General features: G+C 37.5%; 2 protein-coding genes across 2 annotated transcripts; both read right to left on the reverse strand.

The window, feature by feature from the left end:
- Positions 1 to 403: 403 nt before the first annotated feature.
- Positions 404 to 16599, reverse strand: gls2b (glutaminase 2b (liver, mitochondrial)). The gene is made up of 18 exons (XM_038697109.1): positions 16282 to 16599; positions 14928 to 15027; positions 14717 to 14838; positions 11023 to 11152; positions 10524 to 10603; positions 9558 to 9721; positions 8530 to 8588; positions 7700 to 7732; positions 7536 to 7594; positions 7311 to 7377; positions 5956 to 6006; positions 5658 to 5834; positions 5355 to 5486; positions 4795 to 4887; positions 4646 to 4707; positions 4044 to 4120; positions 2821 to 2884; positions 404 to 1915 (listed from the first exon to the last, which is right to left on the reverse strand). Exons 1-18 carry the CDS (start codon positions 16452 to 16454, stop codon positions 1759 to 1761), a joined length of 1800 nt encoding a protein of 599 aa, XP_038553037.1. The 5' UTR covers positions 16455 to 16599; the 3' UTR covers positions 404 to 1758.
- Positions 16600 to 18042: 1443 nt separating this feature from the next.
- rdh5 (retinol dehydrogenase 5 (11-cis/9-cis)) lies at positions 18043 to 20846 on the reverse strand. Its single transcript, XM_038697112.1, has 5 exons — positions 20717 to 20846; positions 20250 to 20572; positions 19880 to 20138; positions 19197 to 19360; positions 18043 to 18661 (listed from the first exon to the last, which is right to left on the reverse strand). Exons 1-5 carry the CDS (start codon positions 20812 to 20814, stop codon positions 18441 to 18443), a joined length of 1065 nt encoding a protein of 354 aa, XP_038553040.1. The 5' UTR covers positions 20815 to 20846; the 3' UTR covers positions 18043 to 18440.
- Positions 20847 to 23106: the final 2260 nt, after the last annotated feature.

Raw genomic sequence — 23106 nt, forward strand, 5'->3', positions numbered from 1 at the left:
AAGCAATTACAGTTGAAAGAAACACTTCGAGAGCAGTTAGAAATAAATTATTTTTCATTGTTTCCTTATTAGCTGATGGCGTCTTGTCTGCACAGCTGAAACAGGACTTCCTGCTTATTGCTCCAGTGGAGCAAAATAGAGGATCTATACATGATCATGGCCTGTACAGGCCAGTCTGATATAAGCTCTTTTCTACTCTGTAACATTATTTTCCTGCACAGGGATCTACAGCTGCTGCATCTGATGCTGTGGGTTTACCAGTCCAGATCACAGAAATGTATTTGATGGGGGCACAGTGCCTCCTGGTGGAAGCTAGGAAACCTGAAGCACATGCAATCACTGTGTTCGCCTGCGTCTCAGCCTAAAACAGCTACATGGACCAGGTCAATAAAGGGACAGTCAGTCAACACTGATTAATTCCAAATTTATAAATAAATACAAGGGAAAGTCTGTTAAAATGAGATGGCCATGCCACAGTGTAAGTTAGTTGTCTCATTTGTAGCCACAGGTGAATTTATCTCCTTACTGTCTGTTTCCTAAAAAACACAATTATGCAAAGAAACACTGTTGTAATAACGGCATTTAAAACAATTCACTGCCGACCACCTCCTGACAACACCAGACGTCTCCTGCTGCTTCTTCATCTTGTATTCCTACATTCAGCTGATTTAGTACATGCCGCTTACTGTCTTAACATCAAATCGTTGACTGCATGATGCATTGACTCCTCTAATAAAATCAAAACAAAACTACACTATGGGTGGCAGATAAATAAAATATGTTTAATGGATGTCTTCAATGTCAAAATAATTCACATGATAAATTAGTCTTTGGAATTTCTTGTTCACGCAGAGTTAAAATGTGCATAAAAGTTATGACATTTTGTATAATAATATATTTATGTATCAGCAATCCAGTGTACTTATTTACAGCTGAAGAACACAATATATACAATATATCTGACATTCAATTTATAGGGATCATGTACTATTCCTTACCTTGCCTCCCACAATTAGCGATACATGAGTCTTGCATCCAAACATTTCAGATAGTTTGGCATACTTGAAGGTTTCAACAAGGCACAATAAAAATGTACTGCTGTAAGAAATGAGAAGCAATAGAAGGACAAATATCCACCTTTTGAGTTTATCAAATGCCTCCTCAACAATACTAAGAATCTATGCTACATATAAGCCTACATGAATATTACCATAAAGTGAACATTGTGTCCAGGCTGGTGATATATTCCAGCAGCACTGATTCGAAATTAGTCTGAGTCTGTTAGCAGCATATGTTACTGTTTACACAAGCCCACAAATGTTGTATTCTGTTGGCTTGCTTATTATGCTTACTCTCTCCTATTGTCTGTATTGTATTTTCTTCTCTACTTTATATTGAGGGGTGGCGATGGCACAATGGATATGCCTATAGCTTTGGTGTGAGAGACCTCGGTTCAATCCCCCACTGTGACCCATCCACCATTGTGTCCCTGAACAAGACAATTAACCCCTAGTTGCTCCAGCGGCATGCAACCTCTGACATGTATAGCAATTGTAAGTTGCTTTGGATAAAAGTGTCCACTAAATGTATATTCCATTTTCCTGTTCACTGATAAACATTCTCTTTTACTGCAGTTTGCATAGTTAATTCATGTTTATTTAGTCATATTCTGCTCTTTGCTTGGCACTCATTTTATGTGCTACAAACTGACCTTCATATTTCAAACATGTTGCACTTTGTAGACTTTATTTAAAGACATCACACCATGCCCTCGATAGTGTCCAACTTTGAGGAATGCTCGGCCTTAGGGTGCTGTATTTCCTGCTGCCTGCAGACCTGCTGGTAGTCTTTCAGCAGCTTCACCATCTCGTCATGTCCGAACTGCATGGCATCATCAACTGGTAGGTTCCCCCACCTGCGCAGCAATGAGTAAAAGTAAAGATAAATAGAGAAATCAGCAGATAAATTATATAGGAGAATTTCCAGCAATGCACATTTCAGTATTCAATTATAGATTAACAATTTGTGGTTAAGACAATTTCAGCTCAAAGGTTCACTCTTAGAATGTATTAATTTATTCACACTTTGGTGTTTCATCTGTCATTAAAGGAAACCCAAAAATGTGGCAATTGTTACTCTATAGGTCATGCTAACTTTGAACTCGCCACCTCTGTTGAAGACATTTGGAGAAACAAGGACTCAAAACAAGCAGGACAAGCTGTGTGAGCCACCTACAGCTTTCCAAAGACAATACTTGTCTCTGTGCCATTATGGCTTACTGCATAGGGATCTACATCTGGGTCAGCTTGCACATAGGTTTGTTTACATGTGTGAGGCTGTCCATTAAGTGTTTGTTTGTGCTAGAGAAGTATACCAGCAAGTGAGATAAAATGGTTTCTGCCATCAAGTTTCCTAATTTCAAGATTAAAAAATGACAAGATACACGTTGTGCAGTTTTGTCGACTAGTGCTGATAGAGTAGCCACGTTTATGGGAAATACGCCAGGTTGAAATATACCGGAATTATCCTTTAGAGTATATCTACTCTATGCAGATGTAGTTGTGTTTGTATGTTTTGCTCTGAAAGATCATTATACATTTTCAGTTAATGGTAGATGGGATGGGAAAGAAGAAGAAGCATCCAAATGTGGGTTATTCTCAGCAAAGTGAGCTTTTGAAAAAAGGATAGGAAAAGACCTTAACGATTCTATCTGAAAACAACAAAAAACAAACTAGAAGTCAAAATATTTGCTCATGATCAAACATATTGAACAGTTTAGAAATTCAAAGCTAAAGAAGACAGAAGTGATGCTGATCTCACCTGTCTTCTACAAATGGATCAACTTTGCAGGTTTCAGTAAGGAACTTCACCACATCTAAGTGACCTGAGAATAAACAGAAAAGATGACAGTTTATAGTTTCTCGACGGGGAGAATTAGATTCATCTTTTCCTGATAACTTAGAAACCGTTTTCACTTTGGTGTCAAAAAGCAATGCAAGAGCAAAATGCCCATTAAAATTTAAAAAACGATGTATCATTATTCCCGCCAGTCACAAGCCACCTCAGAATCCGATTTAGGAGAAGAAAGCTCTGCCTTTTTCATTTGGAAGAAAACAGTAATCTTGTAAACAAATGACTTGCTTAAAAGGCTCTTTTTGAAAATTTGTACTGTTAAAGACAATGCAGTAGAGCATTAAATTTGTGCTGTGAATAAACTTAGACCACAGCAGAAGACAAATAATCGACCATATGGCGGTCTGTAAGGGTTTGTGAGGTGGTTCTTTAATGGTTTGGTGTAGTATGAGCCAAAGGTACTGTGCCTCTACAGTTAATCACAAATGAAGTGAAAACTAACTTGGCACTAATTACAGCTGTGAGGGTCAAACCAAAGAACTTTTGTAATTTGTGTAAAGTGTAAGTATTTTTCTGTGTCAGTAATAGATAAACATAAAATTCCTAATCTTTTTGCCAGATGACATAATGAGATAAAGAAAAACATTTCTTTTACAGAATTAATGAAAAACAGGGTGGGCATGAAGAACAGCAACACATGCAAGTGTCAACGTACAATGCAAGAAAAATGCAATTGTCCTTTCAACTGAGTTTAAATAGAAGTTTGTGGGTGTGTGATAATGGGGATCTTGGGTTGCTGTGTCAAGAATTTCTACATACTGTCTAACCTCATTGTTGTTGGTAGCCAAAACTCTTGATAGAGTTTAGCAATCTCCATAAACTGGGGGGTAAGTGTTGCATCTAGAGCTGCTGGGGTTCTGGGGTTCAGCTCTCCGGAGGTATTTATTTTTTTATTTTCTGTCAATGTCTCATGTTTTTTTGGAGTTCCTATTTTTGATTTCTGTGCTCTGTAATGCCTTCTCTGACCTTTAATAGCTAAGGATGTCTCTGTGTTGGAATGTTTATTTTTGACCAGTGGTCACACAGATTTGCTGCCTGACTGTTTTATAGTTTTGCCTAAGTTACTTGATTTAGTGTTGCTCCTTTAAAACATATCAAGACCACAGACGAACAAATTATGTGGAGCTCACCCTCTGCTGCAGCGATATGTAGCGCTGTTCGAGAATCATAGTCTTTTAGGTCCATGTCCATGGATGAGAGAGCAAACCTGAAGGAATAAATACCAGTACAATTTAACGATACTTTTGTTGATACAAAAAATATTTTCCCTCATAGTAATATAAATATACAAAAACAATACACATTTTAGCATTGTACTTAAGTTTGAAGCCACATGCAAATAACAGTATGAGCGATTACGGAATTTTCAGTTACGTCGACATTTATGTTGATATGAGATATTTTACTAACAGCTCCAGAAGATTAATAATTGTAATAATACACAAATAAAAAAGTCACTGGTGTGTCAGAATTGACAGAGTCGTGAGTAGCACCACTCTAGGTGTGTGACAAATAAAATGATGACTGATTAAATTAGTAGAAAAACATTAACAAATGCACATGCTTCAACATAGTGCAAGAGTCAATTATGAGGAGCAAATTATGTGAATCATAAACTATTATAACTGGTCTTAACAGTCATCACATCTCAACCCAGAGATTTTGAACTGAAGTGTTCTGAATTCCATCTATTATACGGGACAAACAATAATCAGGTTTGCTGGTAATGTACCTTCTCAGGGCTGACACATCGCCACTGTAGGCGGCGAACATCAAACTGAAAACAGACTTGTTCTGCAAATAAAGGGAAGTAACATAAGTAATAGAGACAAATAACACATTTAATCATATCAGAGAGAACAAACTAACAAAGCAACAAACCCTGTCATCTCCACCCTGTCTGCGAGGGTCCTGCTTCTTCACAAAGTGCCTCAAGTTGTCATAATTGTGGAAATTGAAGAGTGACACGAGCTCCTGAGGATGATAAGATACAGTATTTATTTTTATTTCTTGTTTATTTGACAGGGACAAATGAATGATATGCTTTATAAAGTATAAAAAGCAGATCAAGCATACAGGTTTCTAGCCATGACTAATTTGAAACCCCTGTCCCTGAGTACTTATTATTATTATTTTATTATTATTTCTATGTTTTAAGACAAAGACAACTATAATATGAGCAAAACAAGCTTATCAACAAAGGTTATCAGAAAATTCAAACCTAACCTGGTCACTTGGATGTAAAATCAGCCCCTTCTACAATTTGTTCTCTGTAAGGCAGCTACATGGTTTACATCTTGATGATATTGATTGTTTGTGCCTAAACTTTTAGGTGCTGATCGGCCATTAACGTTAATTGATAAGTGCAACTAAGCGGTACAGTCTGAATTGCAGTCCAAATGCAAAAGAAACAGAAGAGAAACTGTAACTCTCGGTCTTACCTGACAGAAGTGTATTCCCCGGACGCTGTTTCCAACTCTGTCCAGTGGAGGAGACCAACACATCACTCCCATGACATTCGGGATCACCAGCAGTACTGCACCGGACACCCCAGATTTGGCCGGCAAACCCACCTGGGAGATGAGAGTGAGAAGCTGGATGTGGGATTGGATTCATTAACAAGCATTTCCTTCACAGCGTAGGTAAGTGATCACACCGAAAACTGATTCATCTTTTAGTGAACATTATTTCTGTTGTGTCAGAGTGGTGGTGAGAGTCTACACACACTTCCTGGTGTTACTCACATGAAAGGCCATCTGACCAGAAAAGTCATACATGCCACACGAGTGCATGAGACTCAAAGTATTTCGGACTGCCTCTGCACTCAGGACACGCTCGCCTGTGATTGGACAGATCCCTCCGTTGGCCAGAGTGGCAGCCATGATACTTCCTGATTCACAGGTCACCTCGATGGAGCAAAGCTGAGACCAAAGGAGTATGAGTTTATGGTCAAAGCTAATGAAACTATTTTCACTACAGCTAAATCAATATCCGACTTAAAGATTCTTCACGAAGAGCTCCATTTATAGCAGAGCAGTTTACCTGGAAGTAGAAGTCCAGGGCATCGATCATATCTGCGTCCGGAGGAAAACACTGGGGAATGAAATATGATCATCATGACTATTTGATTGAAGTATTCTGGCCTAACAGTATTCAGATATACCATACTATCTTAGTTTGGTCCATCAAATGGGATCAGTGTTTCTTGTTATTGCCCTCAACAACACAGTTCCCAGGGTCAAAAGGTAATGCATAACCCCTCTAACATGATAAAGTGGCGATAAGCAGAGGGGTGTGGGAGATGTATGACGAGGCTACAGAGAAGGACTTTCAGTTGTTCTAACAAAACGGATGGCAGAAGGAATTTTATATTTTATTAGAAATCTAAAAAGAATATTTTAGAGATTAGATAAGATTAAACTGTATTCTGTGATTGGAGATATCTGTAGGAATATTGGGCTCACAAAACCCCTTCAAACAAACAATAACAAAATATAAAACGTATACATCGGACAAGCATGCTATTTTTCCTTTTTTTACCGAACAACAATGATATCTAGGTTTTCTGAACATTAGCTAATGCTTGCAATTGTAAATGCCTTTTATATGTAGAGCTGATACAACTTAATAGAAAATGAATTAACAACTATTTTGAAAATTGATTGTTCATTTAAGTATTTCTTTCCAAATGTTCACGTTTCAGCTTTTCCAATGTGATAATTGGCTGGTTTTCTCTGTTTTGCAGTGTGACGGACTCTGCAGGGTGCATATTGCCGTTGGTGTACTTTCTGTCTCCAAGGCTGCAGACATGATTGGCAGGGTAATCAACGGCATGGGACACACCTGGGCCCGGTGTGCCCCATGCATATAAGCCAGAGCAGCAGTCAGTCTTGGGTTGGACCTCCTCATCTCACAGCTTCCTTTGTTTGTTTGGTTTCTTGTCTTTGTTTTTACAGCACAACATCCATGCAGCACATTTTCACTCATCCACTCCCTACACTACTGACTTTACAGATTCTTCCCATTCATTGGTTTTGCTTATTTTCTTATTAATAAATCACTTTGTTATTTAGTTTACCCCTGTGTCTCCCGTTTTTGTCCAGTCCATGAGCTGGGCTGTGACAGCAGTAACTGATTGGAGGAAATTTTTTTCAAACTTTTCACTGATGTTTATAGACTAAATGAATGAATTAATCAGTGACGCAAGAGAATAACTGGCAGAGTCATCGCAATACGAAAATACAGTAAAAGTTTAAAGAAACATGTCACAAAAACATGTGAATGCAAAAACCCTCAGTTGGAAGTATGTATATAAACATTAAGCTTTGTCTCAAACGGATACAACAGTAAATAAAAGGCATTTATAATGCCGCACATTTCAGCATTCTGTGACGGACCTTCTTCTCTTTCATGTAGTATCCAATGGCAAAATTTCTGTCGCCTGTTTCTTTTTCTGACTGGAACCTGAGAGACAGAGAAGCAGAGGGGGTCAATACTGAAACATCAATAATGCAATAGGGCAGTGGACAGGCCATTTGCCTGACACTTTCAATCTAGGTGTGCTAAACTAAGATGGGTGATAACATAAAATGCCTAAAATGACATAAAAACAGTACACTCACGTGGCATTGCTGAATCCCACATACTCTTGACCTGCCATCTTTTTCACAAACTCCATAACCTTGGCGAACAAAGACAAAATTATATGTGTAATGCAGCATAACTCTGACCACTGAGATAATCATATTCAGAGATATACAGAGAAGAGAAGAGGCACTCTACTTACATAGTCGAACTTCTCTGCCTTATTTGAACGAGGCTGCAAACAAAGCGATATATGCTTGTATAAAAATATGCTGATTGTAATTGCTACACTCATGCCATTCCCATAGTCATGAAAACCGAAAATGACTTAAGTACTACTCATTAGACATTGTGAAACAATACATGAATGATTCAACGATTGCATAATTTAATATCCTATTATTAGCTGGTACAGCAAGAGGAAAGATTAGGCAGTGATCATAAACCACAGAGCTCAGGAGGAGTTCAGGTACTAAACAGGACAACCATATATCTCAACAGACACTCAACAAACTTCATGCTCTAAACTACAACATAATGCACATATCATGGCCATACAGGGCTGGCAGAACTTGTTCATTATTTAAAATAATAACAAGATTAATATTTTTGCAGAATCCATTTGAATACTTGGCAGCTTTGGTAGCTTTGTCTAGCTAAAAAAAACATTCTTCAATGTAATGAGAAATATGTCAATAAAGGTTTCAAATAATGACAATAAGCAACTCATTTGTTAAAAAAAAATATGTATGCAAAAATTAACAAAAAACATTTTAGCATGTTCAAATCATGTGACCTTCAATAAGCAATGATTTATGCTGACTTTCATGTGCAGAGTCCCGCAAAATATAATGATACTCCACAAATTCCATGACCAGTGGGAATCCTGTCAATTTCTGAATGTAAAAAAGCTTGAGTGATTCCAAAGTACAAGTAACAGTTTGTAAAATTTTCTGTGTGACTGACTTTTTGCTAAAAGAGAGTGATTTACTCTATGTACTGACTCAACACCATGCATGTCCATCTGTTTACCTTGATAAGAGAGCTGATCACTATGGCTCCAGCGTTCACCATGGGGTTGTGGGGTTTATCTGGGAGAAAGAACAATGAGATAAGGCACAACGTTGATATGGAGTTCTATACTAAATAATACATTTGTTGTTTGGGCACTAATCAATCAATTATTCAATCAATCAGTACATTATCTTTATTGCCTAGTCCCTAGTATAGTATTGTGCCTAGTATAATATCATATTCTAATCTTACTAATACCATCAAAAGCTAGAACCAGCAAGTGTTTGGTATTTTTGATTGAAAAAACAATTCCAATTAATAATCAATTATCAAAATAATTGCAGATTAAGCTTTGGTTGATTGATTAAACGATTAACCCCTTAACGCTGACTGTCACAAATTCGCATCACACCGCTTCCTTTCAAACTGCAGCCAAGATAGCATATGAATTCCATCAATGCCTGTTTGTGCATATTCAATATGTACCTAGGAACCTTTTGCAAGCACTGGTTTCTTGTTTTTATTTCCTGTCGTCGCTTATTTGCATCATACCTGAATTTATATCTTCCCTATGTTCTATAGAAAAATTAACAATCTCCACTTAATTTAGCATCAACTTGAAAGCAAATGAAAACAAAAATAATACATTTTCTTATATAATGGTAAATACATTCAGGTGTCAAGGGGTTAACTAGCAGTTTTAGCTCTAGAGCTTGCATTATTATGCAATTGGAAAAGTTAACGAGAGACAGAAGAGAGAAATGGCATGACCTTTACAATATTTACTGCAAGAGAATTATTGATTACACATCTAAAGTGCAATTAAAATTGTGAGCCTCAGACCACAGCTACATTTCTTTCTTGTTTGCAAACAAAAAACAAAGCTTTTAAAAAGATATGATGTGGTGAAAATATGATGGAGGAAGACAATAATCATTCAGTGAGTAATTACACAGATACAGTCAGTAAATCACATAAATATCTCAAGAAGTGTCATTTCCTCACACTGGGTGATGTACGCAGGACAGTGATGATGCCTTACACACCTTCATCATCAAGTGACAGCATATTGAACTTGAATCCACTGGGCTCCATGCCAACATAACGGTGAACAGTCTCTGTTCCTGCCTCATGGACAGCGACAGCGTACTGCAGGGGTTTCACACAGGACTGCAGGCAGAAAGGCAGCTTGGTGTCACCTACTGAGTGCCTGGAGGAAGAAGACAGAGTAGATACATAAAAAAGAACAAAGAATATAGAAAATAATGTTTCCAGTTACACTTAACATAAAACTGCTCCACTTTGACAATCACACCAGGAAGATGTACTGTACTTTGCAGTCTGGTCGTATTGCTGAGTACTACCACAGTCATATCTGTTGGGCACTGGGCCGTTTGAGCAAAGGGGGTGTCTTGCGCAAGAGTCATGTCAACGGTACCAATACGAGAAAGGGCAAGTACAACTTACAGCTTTCCTATCAAGAACTATCCTCTTTTCTTCAGGAGGCCTAAAATCATCGATCATCAAACAATCATTAATCATTAATCATTAATCATCGAAAGCAAGAAGACTTTGCATGACAGACAAGTTCAGTCTATCATTAACAGAAAGTACTAATCTTATTAGATTAAAAGTACATTCTTTATCTTTAAAACAGTAATTGAGTTAACAGTCTCACCACATGGCTCATTCAGTAGTTGTTCTGAACAACTTACACAGTCTTCTTCATCCTCCTCAGTCACATCAAATCACTCTCAACTTGGAAGCAAGCAAGGACAAGAAGTCTTTTAAGTGCTCCGAAATGTTCTTATTTGAACATCTAGAATTCAATAAACTCCCATCTACTGAGTGTAGGGACATTTCTTAGTAGACTTAATTCGGGTAATAGGTGAGATATATCTCAGGGACAGGTCACACTTGGGGAGCAGAATGCTCCCTGAATTTACAGCCATAGTTCATTGCCTCTGTCGGTGAGGCTGTTTTTTGTCAAATACAAATCTGTAATTAATTACCTCTGGCCATCCACTGTACACAAAGACACACCCCACAGTTCGGGGCTAAACTTGGCCAACTGGGGGATGTAGTCTGCAACCTAAAGCCAGAATACACAAGAGAGCCACTGTGAGTCCAACCAGTTGAACATGATGGAGTAAGTGTCACAACCATAGGTATTGCAGCAGAGGAGGGGTTTAATTATTTTTATTCTGAGCTGGAAGATGGAGTAAGGAAGAGTCAGTGAAGAGAGTCAGCATTTTCTGTCTCATCTTCAGTATACAATTTGATGCAAATAGTGGAAAGGCAGCATGTTATAGAGAGCCATTTCAATCTTTAACTGATTGTTCCTGACTATATTGTCTGCAGTACATATCACAATATGTGAAATAGTTAGTTAACCACATGTGCAAGGCTTAAACAATGCTAAGCTATCTATTTCTAAACTCCTTGTGTTCACTCAAGACCTAGAAATTCCAATTGTATATAATAAGGAACAAACACACAACAAATACCTACCTTCCCATCTCTTTGTTTTTGCACTGTGTTGTAGATTTCATTGATCTTTTGTGCAAACACATCAAACTCAGGGATGATAAATTTCTTTCTGAAGGCCTGGATCAGCAGGACAATGTTTCCACCGACACACCTGAAAGGAAAACACCATAATGAGGAAGTACTCCAAAGCAATTAGTGAAAATGTAATACTTTCCTAAATTATTTTAATATTTTCTAAATATTAAAGTAAATTTTTTACTTGTAAATGGCTAACTCACTTTCCTCAATACTGAGTTCACCTTTGCAAAACTCTTGAAACACAGTCTTCACAGCAGAAGTCACTGTGGACTAAACTATGGATCCCTTTTCATTGCTCTGACACAAAATACATTCAATGACTGCATCTTTCAGAATCCATGAACTGTTTTCTCACTCAAACTCAACCACCACCAACAGTATTTACAGTCTGTTCTGGACATCTTAATATACTGTTGTCAAAACTGTTAAAGTTCAAGTTTATTTATATAGCACATTTAAAAACAACACTAGTTGACCAAAGTGCTTTCCACAATAGACAACAGATATATATGACAACAGTAGAAAAAGTAAAAAATAAAATAAATGTCACTACTCAACACTGTTTGAAGGCCAATGAAAAAAGATAGGTCTTTAGCAAGGATTTGAAAGTGTCAGGAGTTTGGGCATTTCTTATTTGAACAGGTAAAGTATTCCAAAGATTAGGAGCAGCTACTGAGAAGGCTCGGTCACCTTTAGTTTTTAAAGTTCAAAACACAACACAGACTTGCTACAAATAATGCTACATATAAATAAATATATAAAATTAAAATGCATTAACTCGTAATTGGGGCCTTCAACATTGATCGCCTATTTTCTGTCCCTGATTACCTCAATGTGCTGGTTGAGGAAAGGGGGGCCAGTGAGGCAGAACGCAGAAGGTTTTGTAACGGTATGGGGCAGTGTGGCATTTCACCAATTCCAGTCACAGATTGGTTTACAGCCCAGCCTAGCATGGTGTCACTTTTCCTTCCAACTTTACTCTCCATTACAACCCCATAGAGGAATTATTGTCCTCACGGTGGTTTAAAGTTTATGACCACCAGCCACATGATCAGATGTGGCTTTTGGACGCAATGAAAGCTGGATGTCTGGACATACAGTATCTGCATAAGACTGCCAGAGATGGATCGGACATGCAGGAGTCATTATAGCTTTATTAATTATTAATACATAAAACATCACATCAAAACAATATTTACACGTGACAAAGTGTCACTGTTGAGAGACAAATGTTGTCAGTGTTCATGTATAAGAGCTGATCCTGAGATGGGTATCAAGTGTTTTGGTTGCATTAGTGCATTTTGGATGTGAGATTAACTATTGTGCTGTGAGTTGCATGTCCGTAAAGAGAACTGTGTGAACGGTTTTGAAAAATGTGAACTCAGTGTAGAGATTGTGTTACAAATTTTAAAACACTGTAACATAGTATGTGTGTGGAGTGTGTGTGTATGTGTGTGTGTGTGTGTGTGTGTGTGTGTGTGTGTGTGTTTGTGTGGATTCACGGGTGTGAGTGCAGAGCAGCAGCTGCTAGTTATCAGCCTGAGCAATAGGCCTTTGCTTTTGACATTAACTAATGCTGACATGTCCTAACACAGTACATAACACTGACTTGCATACCTCTGGGTTTTGACTAACCAAAAGGAATATTTCACCACATGTCTATGCACATGTTAGCTTTCATTGAAGTGTTAACATGCATGATTAATTACTTGTTTTGTTTAGCTATACATATATACATATATATAACCAACAGAACCCACAGTGATATGGTAAATATATACATGTGTTTTTGTTGTTAGCTATTATTATATTTTTGGTATTATTTATTTAACTGATTGCAGGTCGAAGAAATAACTATTTTCCTTGACACTATTCATGACCCCGGGTCATTAACCCCCAACACAGCCCTTCGTGTATATGATGGGAGTGGGAGCATGACCACTCTGCAGTATTGCAACTAAAGTGCACCATAAACTACAGCCTTAAAAACTACCACAGAGCTGAATCAAGACCTTTCAGTCAGTCTCAAAAATGTATTAATCAAATTACATTGCATCATAAATGTGTTCATGTTATTGTGTCAACCTTCTTCAGTTCTGACTCCCTCCACATCCATCATGTTGACTACCTTGCTACTGTCATCAAGTATTTAGAACGTAAAGCATGTTGAAGACAGAGGCTGAGCGACAATCATGCCGCAGGTCTATATACAACAATCCTTCATTACAATGGATTGTTGTTGGAAGGTCAGACTAAAAATAGTTTGGTCTCATGCCTGCGCCGGGTGGTGAATGGAAAACAAAACACAGTGAGACAGTCAACATTGAGATATAAGTCCATTTTGATGGGAAGAAGAGCAACACTCCCAGAAACGGGCAACAAAAGTGAGACAAATCTAGTGTTATATGTTCTGTCAACTATGTGATTAAATCCATAATTCTTGGGCACTATTGCTCATTAAAGTTGCCCAGAAAGTTACCCTTGTTTTGAGTTGCAGATCTGCTATATTAGAAGTTTATGTACAGATGGTAAATCCTTTCATAATTTGTGGGCTTTTGAGAAAGCACACAGAGAACACAGCAAATAAGAATCTGAGCTAAAGCATTATGTTCAGGAGTTTACCCCTGGCTCAAAAACATCCCGATGTTTGCAGTGAATATATAATATACTTTATAATGTGTCCCTTAGGATGAAGATATAACTGGACGTACTCAGAGGCAGTTTACCTTAAAGGTTCAGTGTGTAAGTTTTAGTGGCATCTAGTGGTGAGGGTAGCGAATTGCAACCAGTAGCTCATGGTTCATTCAAGCTCTCCTCAGATGGTCCCTTTTCCAGAGTTTTGAAGTCATTCTTCCGACCTCAGTGTGTTCAAGTGCTCTTAAGTCGCAATGTGGAATCAGTATGGACGCTACTACAAAGATGTGTTGGATTAGTATTATCAGAGCATATAAATGACACACAGACATGTATTTCACTCTACATGGACAGCAAATTAACTGTTATAACCATATTACATATTACATATATGAAAAATATGTAAATGCAATATGTGATTTTGCATAATGAACCACTATGTTTTTATTACCTTAGAATGAGCCATTTCTATCTACATACACCGCAGGTATATCTTCTTACATGGATGTCAACATGTTGTGCCTGCCATGCTTCTACAGTAACCCAAATGGACAAATGGTGCTACGTTGAATATGTACAAAGAAGACGAAGTAGAAGAAGAACAAGTAACGTCAACAGGTTTATTAGAAGTAAGAAAAGAAGAGAAATTTGGACAAATGGAGGACCACACGTATTATTTAGACAGAGCGTGTCGATTGGCTGTATGTCATCCCAACAGAATAAAACCCTTAGCATTTGGTTTGTGATGAATATTAAAAGTAAAAAAAGTTGTTATAAATTATATAAAGTTGATTTCCAAATAAAATGGGACCGTTTGCAAGATAATCAGTCTTTGTTGTGAGCCGTGTGTCCTCTCTCTACATGGTAAGCGTACTCAAGTTATGTGCATCTACATATTTTAAGTTTTTCTGCTGTTTTTAGTAAATTGCTGTCTATTAGTTCACTAGGTGATTGATTGTTTGATTCAGTCTTCACCACTTGTCTATCGCCTCCACTGTCTCACCTGTGGAAAAGGTCTCTGTCCATTATCACCTCGCTAACAGATTCATTTGCAGCGCTTCGAAGCTTCTCCATGCAGTCCTTCAGACGAGGGTCTGATGGGTGAAGGCCAGTTTTCTTCAGGGCCTGCAAACGACAATAGAACAGATGAAAACATGATAACAATGGATGGATGGATGTCGCTGGGGATGGTGGGTGTTCCTTCAACTACTTACTGAGGTAAAGTATGAAATGGGGACTTGCTCTTTCCCCTCTGTAATGGTGTAATAAAGCATGTCTTCCACTCCAGAGCTGGGGGACTTTGAATACGCATTCCTGCCGAAGTGAAGAGTAAGCTCTTGAAAACAGGAAAGCCATCATTCTTCTTGTGTTATTTATTTACACAAAGCTACAAATGACGTGGCTCAAATGATCATTTCCTTTTGAGATTGACTTTAGGTTAATTTACAGATAAATTTGATTTAATTTGATTTGATTTATTAGGATCCCCATTAGCTGAGGCAAAAAAGCATCAGCTACTCTTCCTGGGGTCCACACAAAACACTGAATAAGAATAACAACATACTACACAATCAATGCACAAAATAACACATTACAAGAATGTACACAGTCAATGCACAAAAGAATAGCTTACAAGGAAAATACAATCAATAGACAGACCAAATACACAACATAATAAGACATCACATTCAAAACAAATACATAATCATACACAGAAATAACAAATTATAAAGAAATACAAATATAAAAGAATGTATGACACACTCTGTTTTCTAATATAAGCAGACATGAAATATTCCTTTCTTTGTTTTGTTTTTTTTTTTCTATTTTGAGCTTTAACAATCTGACCTGGAAGGGCATTCCATTCAATCATAGCTTTATACAACACTGTATGTTGTTTTGAGTTTGTAAGTCATGTCAGTATGACAGAAAACATTGTGTTCTTTTTTGTATATGTGTTATGATTTTCAGGACTGTTCCTCTTATTATTTTAAATAATTCTGCAGTATCTTTATGCGGTTTTATTTTGACGTGTTCACCTGCAGTTTGTATACAGGAGACCTTTTGTCTTTGAAGCTCTGATGGGTGTCCCATGTTGCTTTAAAAACTCTCTTATCAAAGTGCTGATTGACTAATCTATAGCTGACACATGCTGCTAACTGACACACTGATACCTGTAACATGTACCAGTAACTTTTCTTTCTGACCTGAATTCTCTTCCATTAGGCATTGAGATGATTAACTCTGGATATCCTGTGTCCATAATATATATGTTTTGAAATACAGTGCTGGAATGTAACACGTGCTTTAGCAAATATAGCTCTCAAATCTGTACTTTCATTTGAGGATTTTTTTACTCCCATTACATTTGTGTGATTACTTACTTTAAAAATGAAGATGTACAAATAAATGAATACTTTTACTTAAGTAAAGGATCTGAATATAATAACTCCACCACTGTTGCAATGTGTCTAATAGGCCTATATTTAATATCCAAATCCGGCTAAAACTCATTTATCAGTGACGCTGTGGGAGAATCCACATCAGCAGGAAGGTTATGCCACTTACGTTTTGAGATGGAAATGATCAAAGTGAGCAAGCGGTCGTCTCTGGGGCACTGTTGTTGATTTAGTGCTCAGACAACATGCTGGCTGGATGATGAAAACCTTCTTCGCCGCTTCAGTGTTTTTGACGATCAGCTGTCCAGAGTTTGACAGACGCAACGCTCTCAGACAGTTCATGGCTGCGACACACGACAGCCCGATCTGATCTCTATTTAACTCTACTTAACTGACGGTGAATAATAAGCTCCAGGAGCTACAACACCGCGGGGTTTTTGAGTGGGTGTTCTTTTTTGATCGGCTCCTGCGAGGTCACTGACTTTCAAAAGATAGGGGGGAAGTTTTGCTGCCTTCAGGTGTCGTCGGGAATAGTGTCAAAATTAACTTATGCGATATAGCTTGTGTTGTTAAAATATAGCTATATGTATGCCTGATATTTAGCATATACACTTTAATATACATAAAGTACTCTATGTAATACGCTACTTTACAAAAAACTTTGACCATTTGTTATTAATCACCAAACGTGTGGTGGGCAATTTAGAGAAAATTACATTTTACGAGGGGCACCTGAAAGCAGCAAGGGGCTCTGCACGATACACTACAGACCTACCACTTCGTGTAGCAGCTGTTATTTGACTGACAGATACAGTTGTATCTGGGGTCCAGATATATGTTTTGACAACATAAGTCTGCCATTAGGGCTGGTGTCACTAAATCTGGATAAATAATAACTGAGTCTTTTGAATGAGCTGGAGGTAGAGTAGCAAGCAATACTTAGCTATGGTGAAATCATAACATAACCTTACACCTAGCTGTCACTGCCTCTGCATGGAGAAGTCTGAGAAAGCCTTTGACCTGTTGTCAAACATCACATGATCTGCCAACACTCTGGTCACAGCTAGCTGGGCGTGTTCAGTGCTACATTCTGTGCTTAACTGATCAATAACTAACTGAAAACTCTAATAAACTGTCAAAGCAACAAAAAATGTTAAGACAAATAAAAGTGAGTTAAGTGAACTGAAAAGCAAAAGTGAATCAGGTGAACTGAAAAAGCAGGTGTAACGCTTCTGTTAGAACATATTACACACCATTACTTACTGAAGATATTAAAGTGACACAAAAATCTATCAGCTAGAAAAATAGATATTACACAGATGAATTAAATGCTTGTATAATCTCAGTGTGCAGAATAGTGTGGGACAAAAACTATATGATATGTAGCCTATGTACAGTACACAACTTTTTTTTACATAGACAAACACAAAAATATTATACTATGTGGAGAATGGTGACCACCACACACTTTTTTGTGTGAAGTGTTTTTTCACAACCTTATGTGAATATAAGCACCACCTGGCAAGATGTTCAGTCAGTACAATATAAACGGATGTTAATTATAAGCAGGCAGTTTGATCCTAATGCTGGTGAAGCACATTTTTTGTTTGTTATAGTGTTTCTGACTTTCAATGTGATCAAAATGTCTTAAATCATTAATGTCATGCCACTACAGTACACACTAACACAATGTTGATGCTGGCTGATTTTCAGGTGCTACGGAATGGTTTCGGTGTTAGTTAGATCACTTTGAGATTCAGAATTGATCAAAAAGTGTTCATGGAGCATATCTCACCCCACAGCTGAGAAATGCTAAAATCAAAACATGAAAATCATCAACATTCATGCATCATTGTTCACATTCACCAAGGCTATTTAGAACCACCACGATGTGGCGGCACATTATTGTAATGTACAGGGTGTAGACATGTTTTCGTAGTAAAGCTTTTAGCCATTTATTTTATTTGTGTCCACAATAAGATCATTGCATTCTGAGGAACTTCAATCAAGGACCATAAATAACAGTGTCAAAAGATACAATAATTAAACAGTAAATTACACAGTACAGTTTCATTGTTTTCTTTCATATTGTCTAAATATCTCAAGAAGACATTAGATAAGAAAAAAATACTTTTACATGGGAGATTGTGCGCATATACATATTTTAAGAATTGCAACATCAGATCATTGCATGGACAACGTAGATAAGGAATATGGGTATTTTGAAAGGCAAAGCATTCATTTCAACCTCCTTGCTGCTTAAAAATGTCACGGAATGACATAAAAAGGCTAATAACTTTGAAGACATGTCTTCAGCGTCACCATGAGTTACACACTCTTTGAGGGGCGAGGCAGCACCAGCTTCAGCCCAATGTCAACTACACAGGAAGGCATGTAAGAGAGGGGGATCCAGAGAAGCTTTGCATCCCAGCCGGCGCTGTATCTGGTTCGCGGGTGGGCAGCAGTCAGAGCGTGCTCCATGCAGTTGGTCACCTTGGAGAGGTCAGTGTCACAGACTGCATTCATGATCAAACGCTGGATCTTGATGTCTGAAAATGAAGATCAACTAAAATATATTTTATACTTTTTTTTACTTCACTTTCAAATGTATACTGTTGAGTGAGATTCATGATATTAAACCTAAATTTTGACAGTGTTCTGGAACATTCATTGTATATATTTCCTGATGTCTATATTAAGATATACAAGGTTTTTATACTATAGAAGTATATGTGACAGTAGGACATTTTGTGTTTCCTTCAGGTGCAGCAGAGCTGCTTGTCTTCAGGAAGTAAATGCAATGTGATTTTTATATAGAATACAGAAAACTTTTTTAAATTAGCAAACAATCACATTATATTGTGACTCTAAAGTTCATATTATAATTTAAAAACAACTTCAACTTCCAGCATAAGAATGAGATTTTTGCTTGACTCTTACAATTTGTCTTTTGATTTGACATTATCTGACAACAGAGAGTGTGAAATGTGATCAAAATCAAAAACAGATAAAGAATGTTTGTGTCACATTTCAAATAAACAAGTGATGTCATGCTTTTTCATAGTTTGCATTAGGTGTACTTACACTTATCAAGATACTTGTCTCCATAGCTGGCTTTTACTTCAGGGCTGAGTTGGTTCCACAGGCGATGCAGCTCCCTCTCGAGGGGCTCGAGGCTCGTCACTGCAGTCTTGAAAAACCCCGGCTCAATGATGCACACATTGATGCCAAAGTAGTTTATATCTCTCCTGAAAACAGAAATGTGATGTAGGATAACATTATACATGAAAGTTCAAAGTTTAATATATATATATAGCTTCAAACTGGTTTGTAACACCGGCTGCAACTTTCTGCAAACATCTTTTATATCATAAATGGTTGTAGTAGCTTGAGTGTAAGACATAAAAACACAATAGGGTATCTAGTAAATAAACAGTTAAAGTAAGTTCAGCTTAATAAAAATAATTGAGAAACAGTGAGAAGGAAGAATGTTTTTCCCTGTCTGGTCTCATCAGCAAATTTTTGTCAGTCTAGCACATGCTGAGTATGTTTTATTGTTTTTATTGCTTTAAATATGTGCTATTATTTGTCTTTTATATTGCTGAAAATTATTAAAATAAAACCCTGTCTGCATTCCAAACCTCCATCATGGGACAACAATTTGTCCTTAAAATTACAATACAGGTTTTTCAAAAGGAGAGAAAGAGAATAACTGGCTCCGCAAAACACACTCTCATCTAATTTTGATGAGGCTGTGTAAGTCTTACCTGAGGCAGTCAGAGAAGGACTCCACTGCAAACTTGGAGATGCAGTATCCACCACCGTTTGCTGCCACCCTGCCCAGCACTGATGCTACGTTCACAATACGGCCGCGAGCCATTTTGATGAGGGGCAGGAAAGTCATCGTCATGGCAATCACCCCATTCATGTTGACTTTCAGTGTGCTGTGGAAATCCTCCACTTTCATCCACTCTGAAGGACCCATGGGTAATGAGCGTCCAGCGTTGTTCACAATTCCCCAAAGTCCTACAAAGGAAATGAAAGACAAAAGGTGAAACAGCGTGTTTTGTGTTAGGGATCTGCCTTATGAAATTTGATTAACAGTCATCTTATATTTCAATAATTTACATTTCTTACCCTTATCGCCAACTTCCTTCTTTGTCCACTCCATGGCTTTCTGGATGCTGTCCAGATTGGTCACATCGAGCAGGACAGTCTTCAAATGAGGCCCAGCCACCCTTTTCAGGTCATCAGCTCCCTTTTCTGTGAGACAGCCAGCCAGCACATGGAAACCTTTACGATCGAGCTTCCTACACAGCAGGTTTCCAAAACCTGAGTCACAGCCGGTCACAAAGACATACTTGTCAGGGATGTCCCCTATCTCCAGGCTGTCTCTGTACAGCCACACGATAATCCACATCACCACAAAGGTAGAAATGATGTACAACCAAGCATTTTCCCTAAAAGAGATGAGAGAGGAGAAGTTTTGACAAGGCAGGAATTTGAGTCTTAGAAAATATTCTAGCTGTGTAAGCTTGCATTATCAAAGGTTAGGCTACAGCTGCCAAATTATTGCCCAAACTATGGTTCCGCATATTTCTTACCCTAAAAGGTCGTAAATAAACTGCATATCCATGCTGCTTCCTTGATTAGAAGTGGGTTTTTGGTCACTTGGAAGACTTGTTGCTTGCTGAAAAAACATGGTGAGCAAATGTTACTGGGTATTGACATGGCAAACTGCCAAATCCGATATTTTAGGAATGGAATGGAAAGTGGAAATACATGGACTTATTTCAGGAATCTCTATAACCAAATTTGAGGTTTTATTGTGGCATTGTCCTGGTTTATTGACTATAGGATACAATGAGTTTGTTCACCGAGGGCCTTAGTAGAGGTGCATGTAACACAGAACTGCTTTGTGCACATGGGAAATCTTTGGATAATACTCTTATGGAAGAAAGAAAGGTATTTATGAGGGAGGGAGACCCGAGGAGTGAGAGATGCATTGTTTTGAGCCATAAATGTAATGCCTGTGTAATGCCTGGAGCTACTAAAGCTGCTCATTGCCAATTAGTTTTCTGGTTTATTAGCAAGAAAAACAAAATGAAGATAATTTGATAGGATCTGTTATCCATTATGTCAAAATTGCCTGTAGACTATCAGATACAGTAATACTGTTGCTGTTGGCATAAGAACATTTAATTAAAACATGATCCTGTAAAATTACAACACAGGATAGAAAATTAAATTTAGTTTCACAACAATAGTTAGCATACACCAAAGAGAGAGAGAGAGAGAGAGAGAGAGAGAGAGAGAGAGAGAGAGAGAGAGAGAGAGTCTTTAATGAAATGTATGGGGTTGATTGTTCTTATGTAGTTTGTATGATGGTTTGGCAATATTGTTGTTACACATTCATGCCAATAAAGCTAATTTGAATTGAACTGAGAGACAAACAGTCAAAATAACTTGAGTTCATTAGTACTACAGTTTATTTGCTATTTGCTTTCATTATACACATATAAAGTAATTATTTCATGGTTTAAAGTTCACATTTGCAACAGGAAATTGTGATCATTAACAGTATTACAGTGGTTAATCAGTTAAAAAAAAAAAAAACGACCCAAAACATGCAATGCAGAGAGAGTCCCTTGTTGTAATTCAATGGAAATTGAATGTATATTATCCTACCTTTTATCTTAGAAGTGATGGATCTCCGCAAGTTAGCCGTCCTCTTCCCTTTCCCTTTCTGGTTATTCTTCTGTATTAACTCAGAGAGGCTGGTCACACAGAGGCTTTATCCCCATAGTTTATCCCCTAAGACAAGTCAGCAATTGGTAATCCCCCAATCCCTAACCACTGGGTTTGTGCATGCGTGTGTTAAAGAAAAGAAAAATGTGGCAATTACAGAATACAGATAGTTTTCTGTACACAATGTGAGCTTGGACATGTATATTTCAACTTCTCACAGTACATCATCTACTTTCAAGTTATAATCGGGTACAATTAAGTATATGAGAAGAAATCTTGCCCATTCCTTTTTGTAGAACCGGCTGGTTCCCAGGATACACAGGCATAATAAGTACTTTATGTTTTAAGAGTGTTAAAACAAATTTACAAGAATCCCACATGTCCGACAGCTTTGTGCACACTCAAAAACATCTGTATAATCTTATTGCCACATTCAGTTCACTGACCTACTCTATCAGTTTAAAGATTAAACACTATATGCAGTATACTTTGTAACTGGACATCTGTATTTGCAACATACAGTATATTGAGACTAGTTAGCTCATACCGCAGAGATTTTGACAGTTAACAAGAGCCCATTGTATTGAACATTTTATTGAGGCTTATTAATGTATTTAGCAACAAATTCCTGGTGCAATAAGGAAAAGTATTTTGTATAAATCTGACTTACTTTACTACGGAAGCCCTAAGCGGCCATCCATTCAAATCTTTTTTTACTCTGTTTCCCGTGATAATGGGATAATCATCTCATGAGTGTGGGGAGAAGAGAATTCCAAGGCAGTTGTGAAGCATACTTAAAAAGTATTATAAGAATGTTCATGGTGATTTAAACCTGGTTTCACAGGGACACATAATGTGAAAATTTGAGATTTATTTTTTTGCTGGGGTGGTTGTTTACAATCACGATGGCAGCTCAACGTTGTGATGTCTGCCACTTTTTTTAAAATCTTTTCTATCGGCCCAACCCTACTTGAGATCAGGAGAAAATGATCCCGTTATCACAGAAAAATGGAGTAAAAAAAATTTTTGAATTGATATCCATACTTTACAATTGCATTTCTCCATAAAAAACTAGAAAATGCCCTAAGGACATTTACACTAAAATGTTGGCTTGGATAAATACACATTTTATCATGTGATACAAGACTCACATTTATGTGTGCAAAGTGAAATGTAATTGGTTACCAAACAAGCCTGCAATTACATGAGTGAACTCAACAGCCTGGTGCGTCATGACGTAACTTTC

Source organism: Micropterus salmoides, unplaced genomic scaffold (assembly GCF_014851395.1).
Source record: "Micropterus salmoides isolate LMB-PRFRI ecotype aquatic unplaced genomic scaffold, ASM1485139v1 Ms_hic_scaffold_4, whole genome shotgun sequence".
In the NCBI taxonomy this organism is placed as follows: domain Eukaryota; kingdom Metazoa; phylum Chordata; class Actinopteri; order Centrarchiformes; family Centrarchidae; genus Micropterus; species Micropterus salmoides.

Bases quoted from the DNA above. Each gene is read 5' to 3' on its own strand.
- gls2b (XM_038697109.1), bottom strand. From the start codon at position 16,454: ATGAACTGTCTGAGAGCGTTGCGTCTGTCAAACTCTGGACAGCTGATC. The intron at 9,722-10,523 runs GTAATTAATTAC...TTCTTCCTCCAG, and splicing joins TGTACAGTGGATGGCCAGAG to GCACTCAGTAGGTGACACCA. The intron at 8,589-9,557 runs GTGTGTAAGGCA...TCTTTCTCCCAG, and splicing joins GCTGTCACTTGATGATGAAG to ATAAACCCCACAACCCCATG.
- rdh5 (XM_038697112.1), bottom strand. From the start codon at position 20,814: ATGTTTTTTCAGCAAGCAACAAGTCTTCCAAGTGACCAAAAACCCACT. The intron at 20,573-20,716 runs GTAAGAAATATG...CATCTCTTTTAG, and splicing joins TTTATTTACGACCTTTTAGG to GGAAAATGCTTGGTTGTACA. The intron at 20,139-20,249 runs GTAAGAAATGTA...TTTCCTTTGTAG, and splicing joins GAAGGAAGTTGGCGATAAGG to GACTTTGGGGAATTGTGAAC.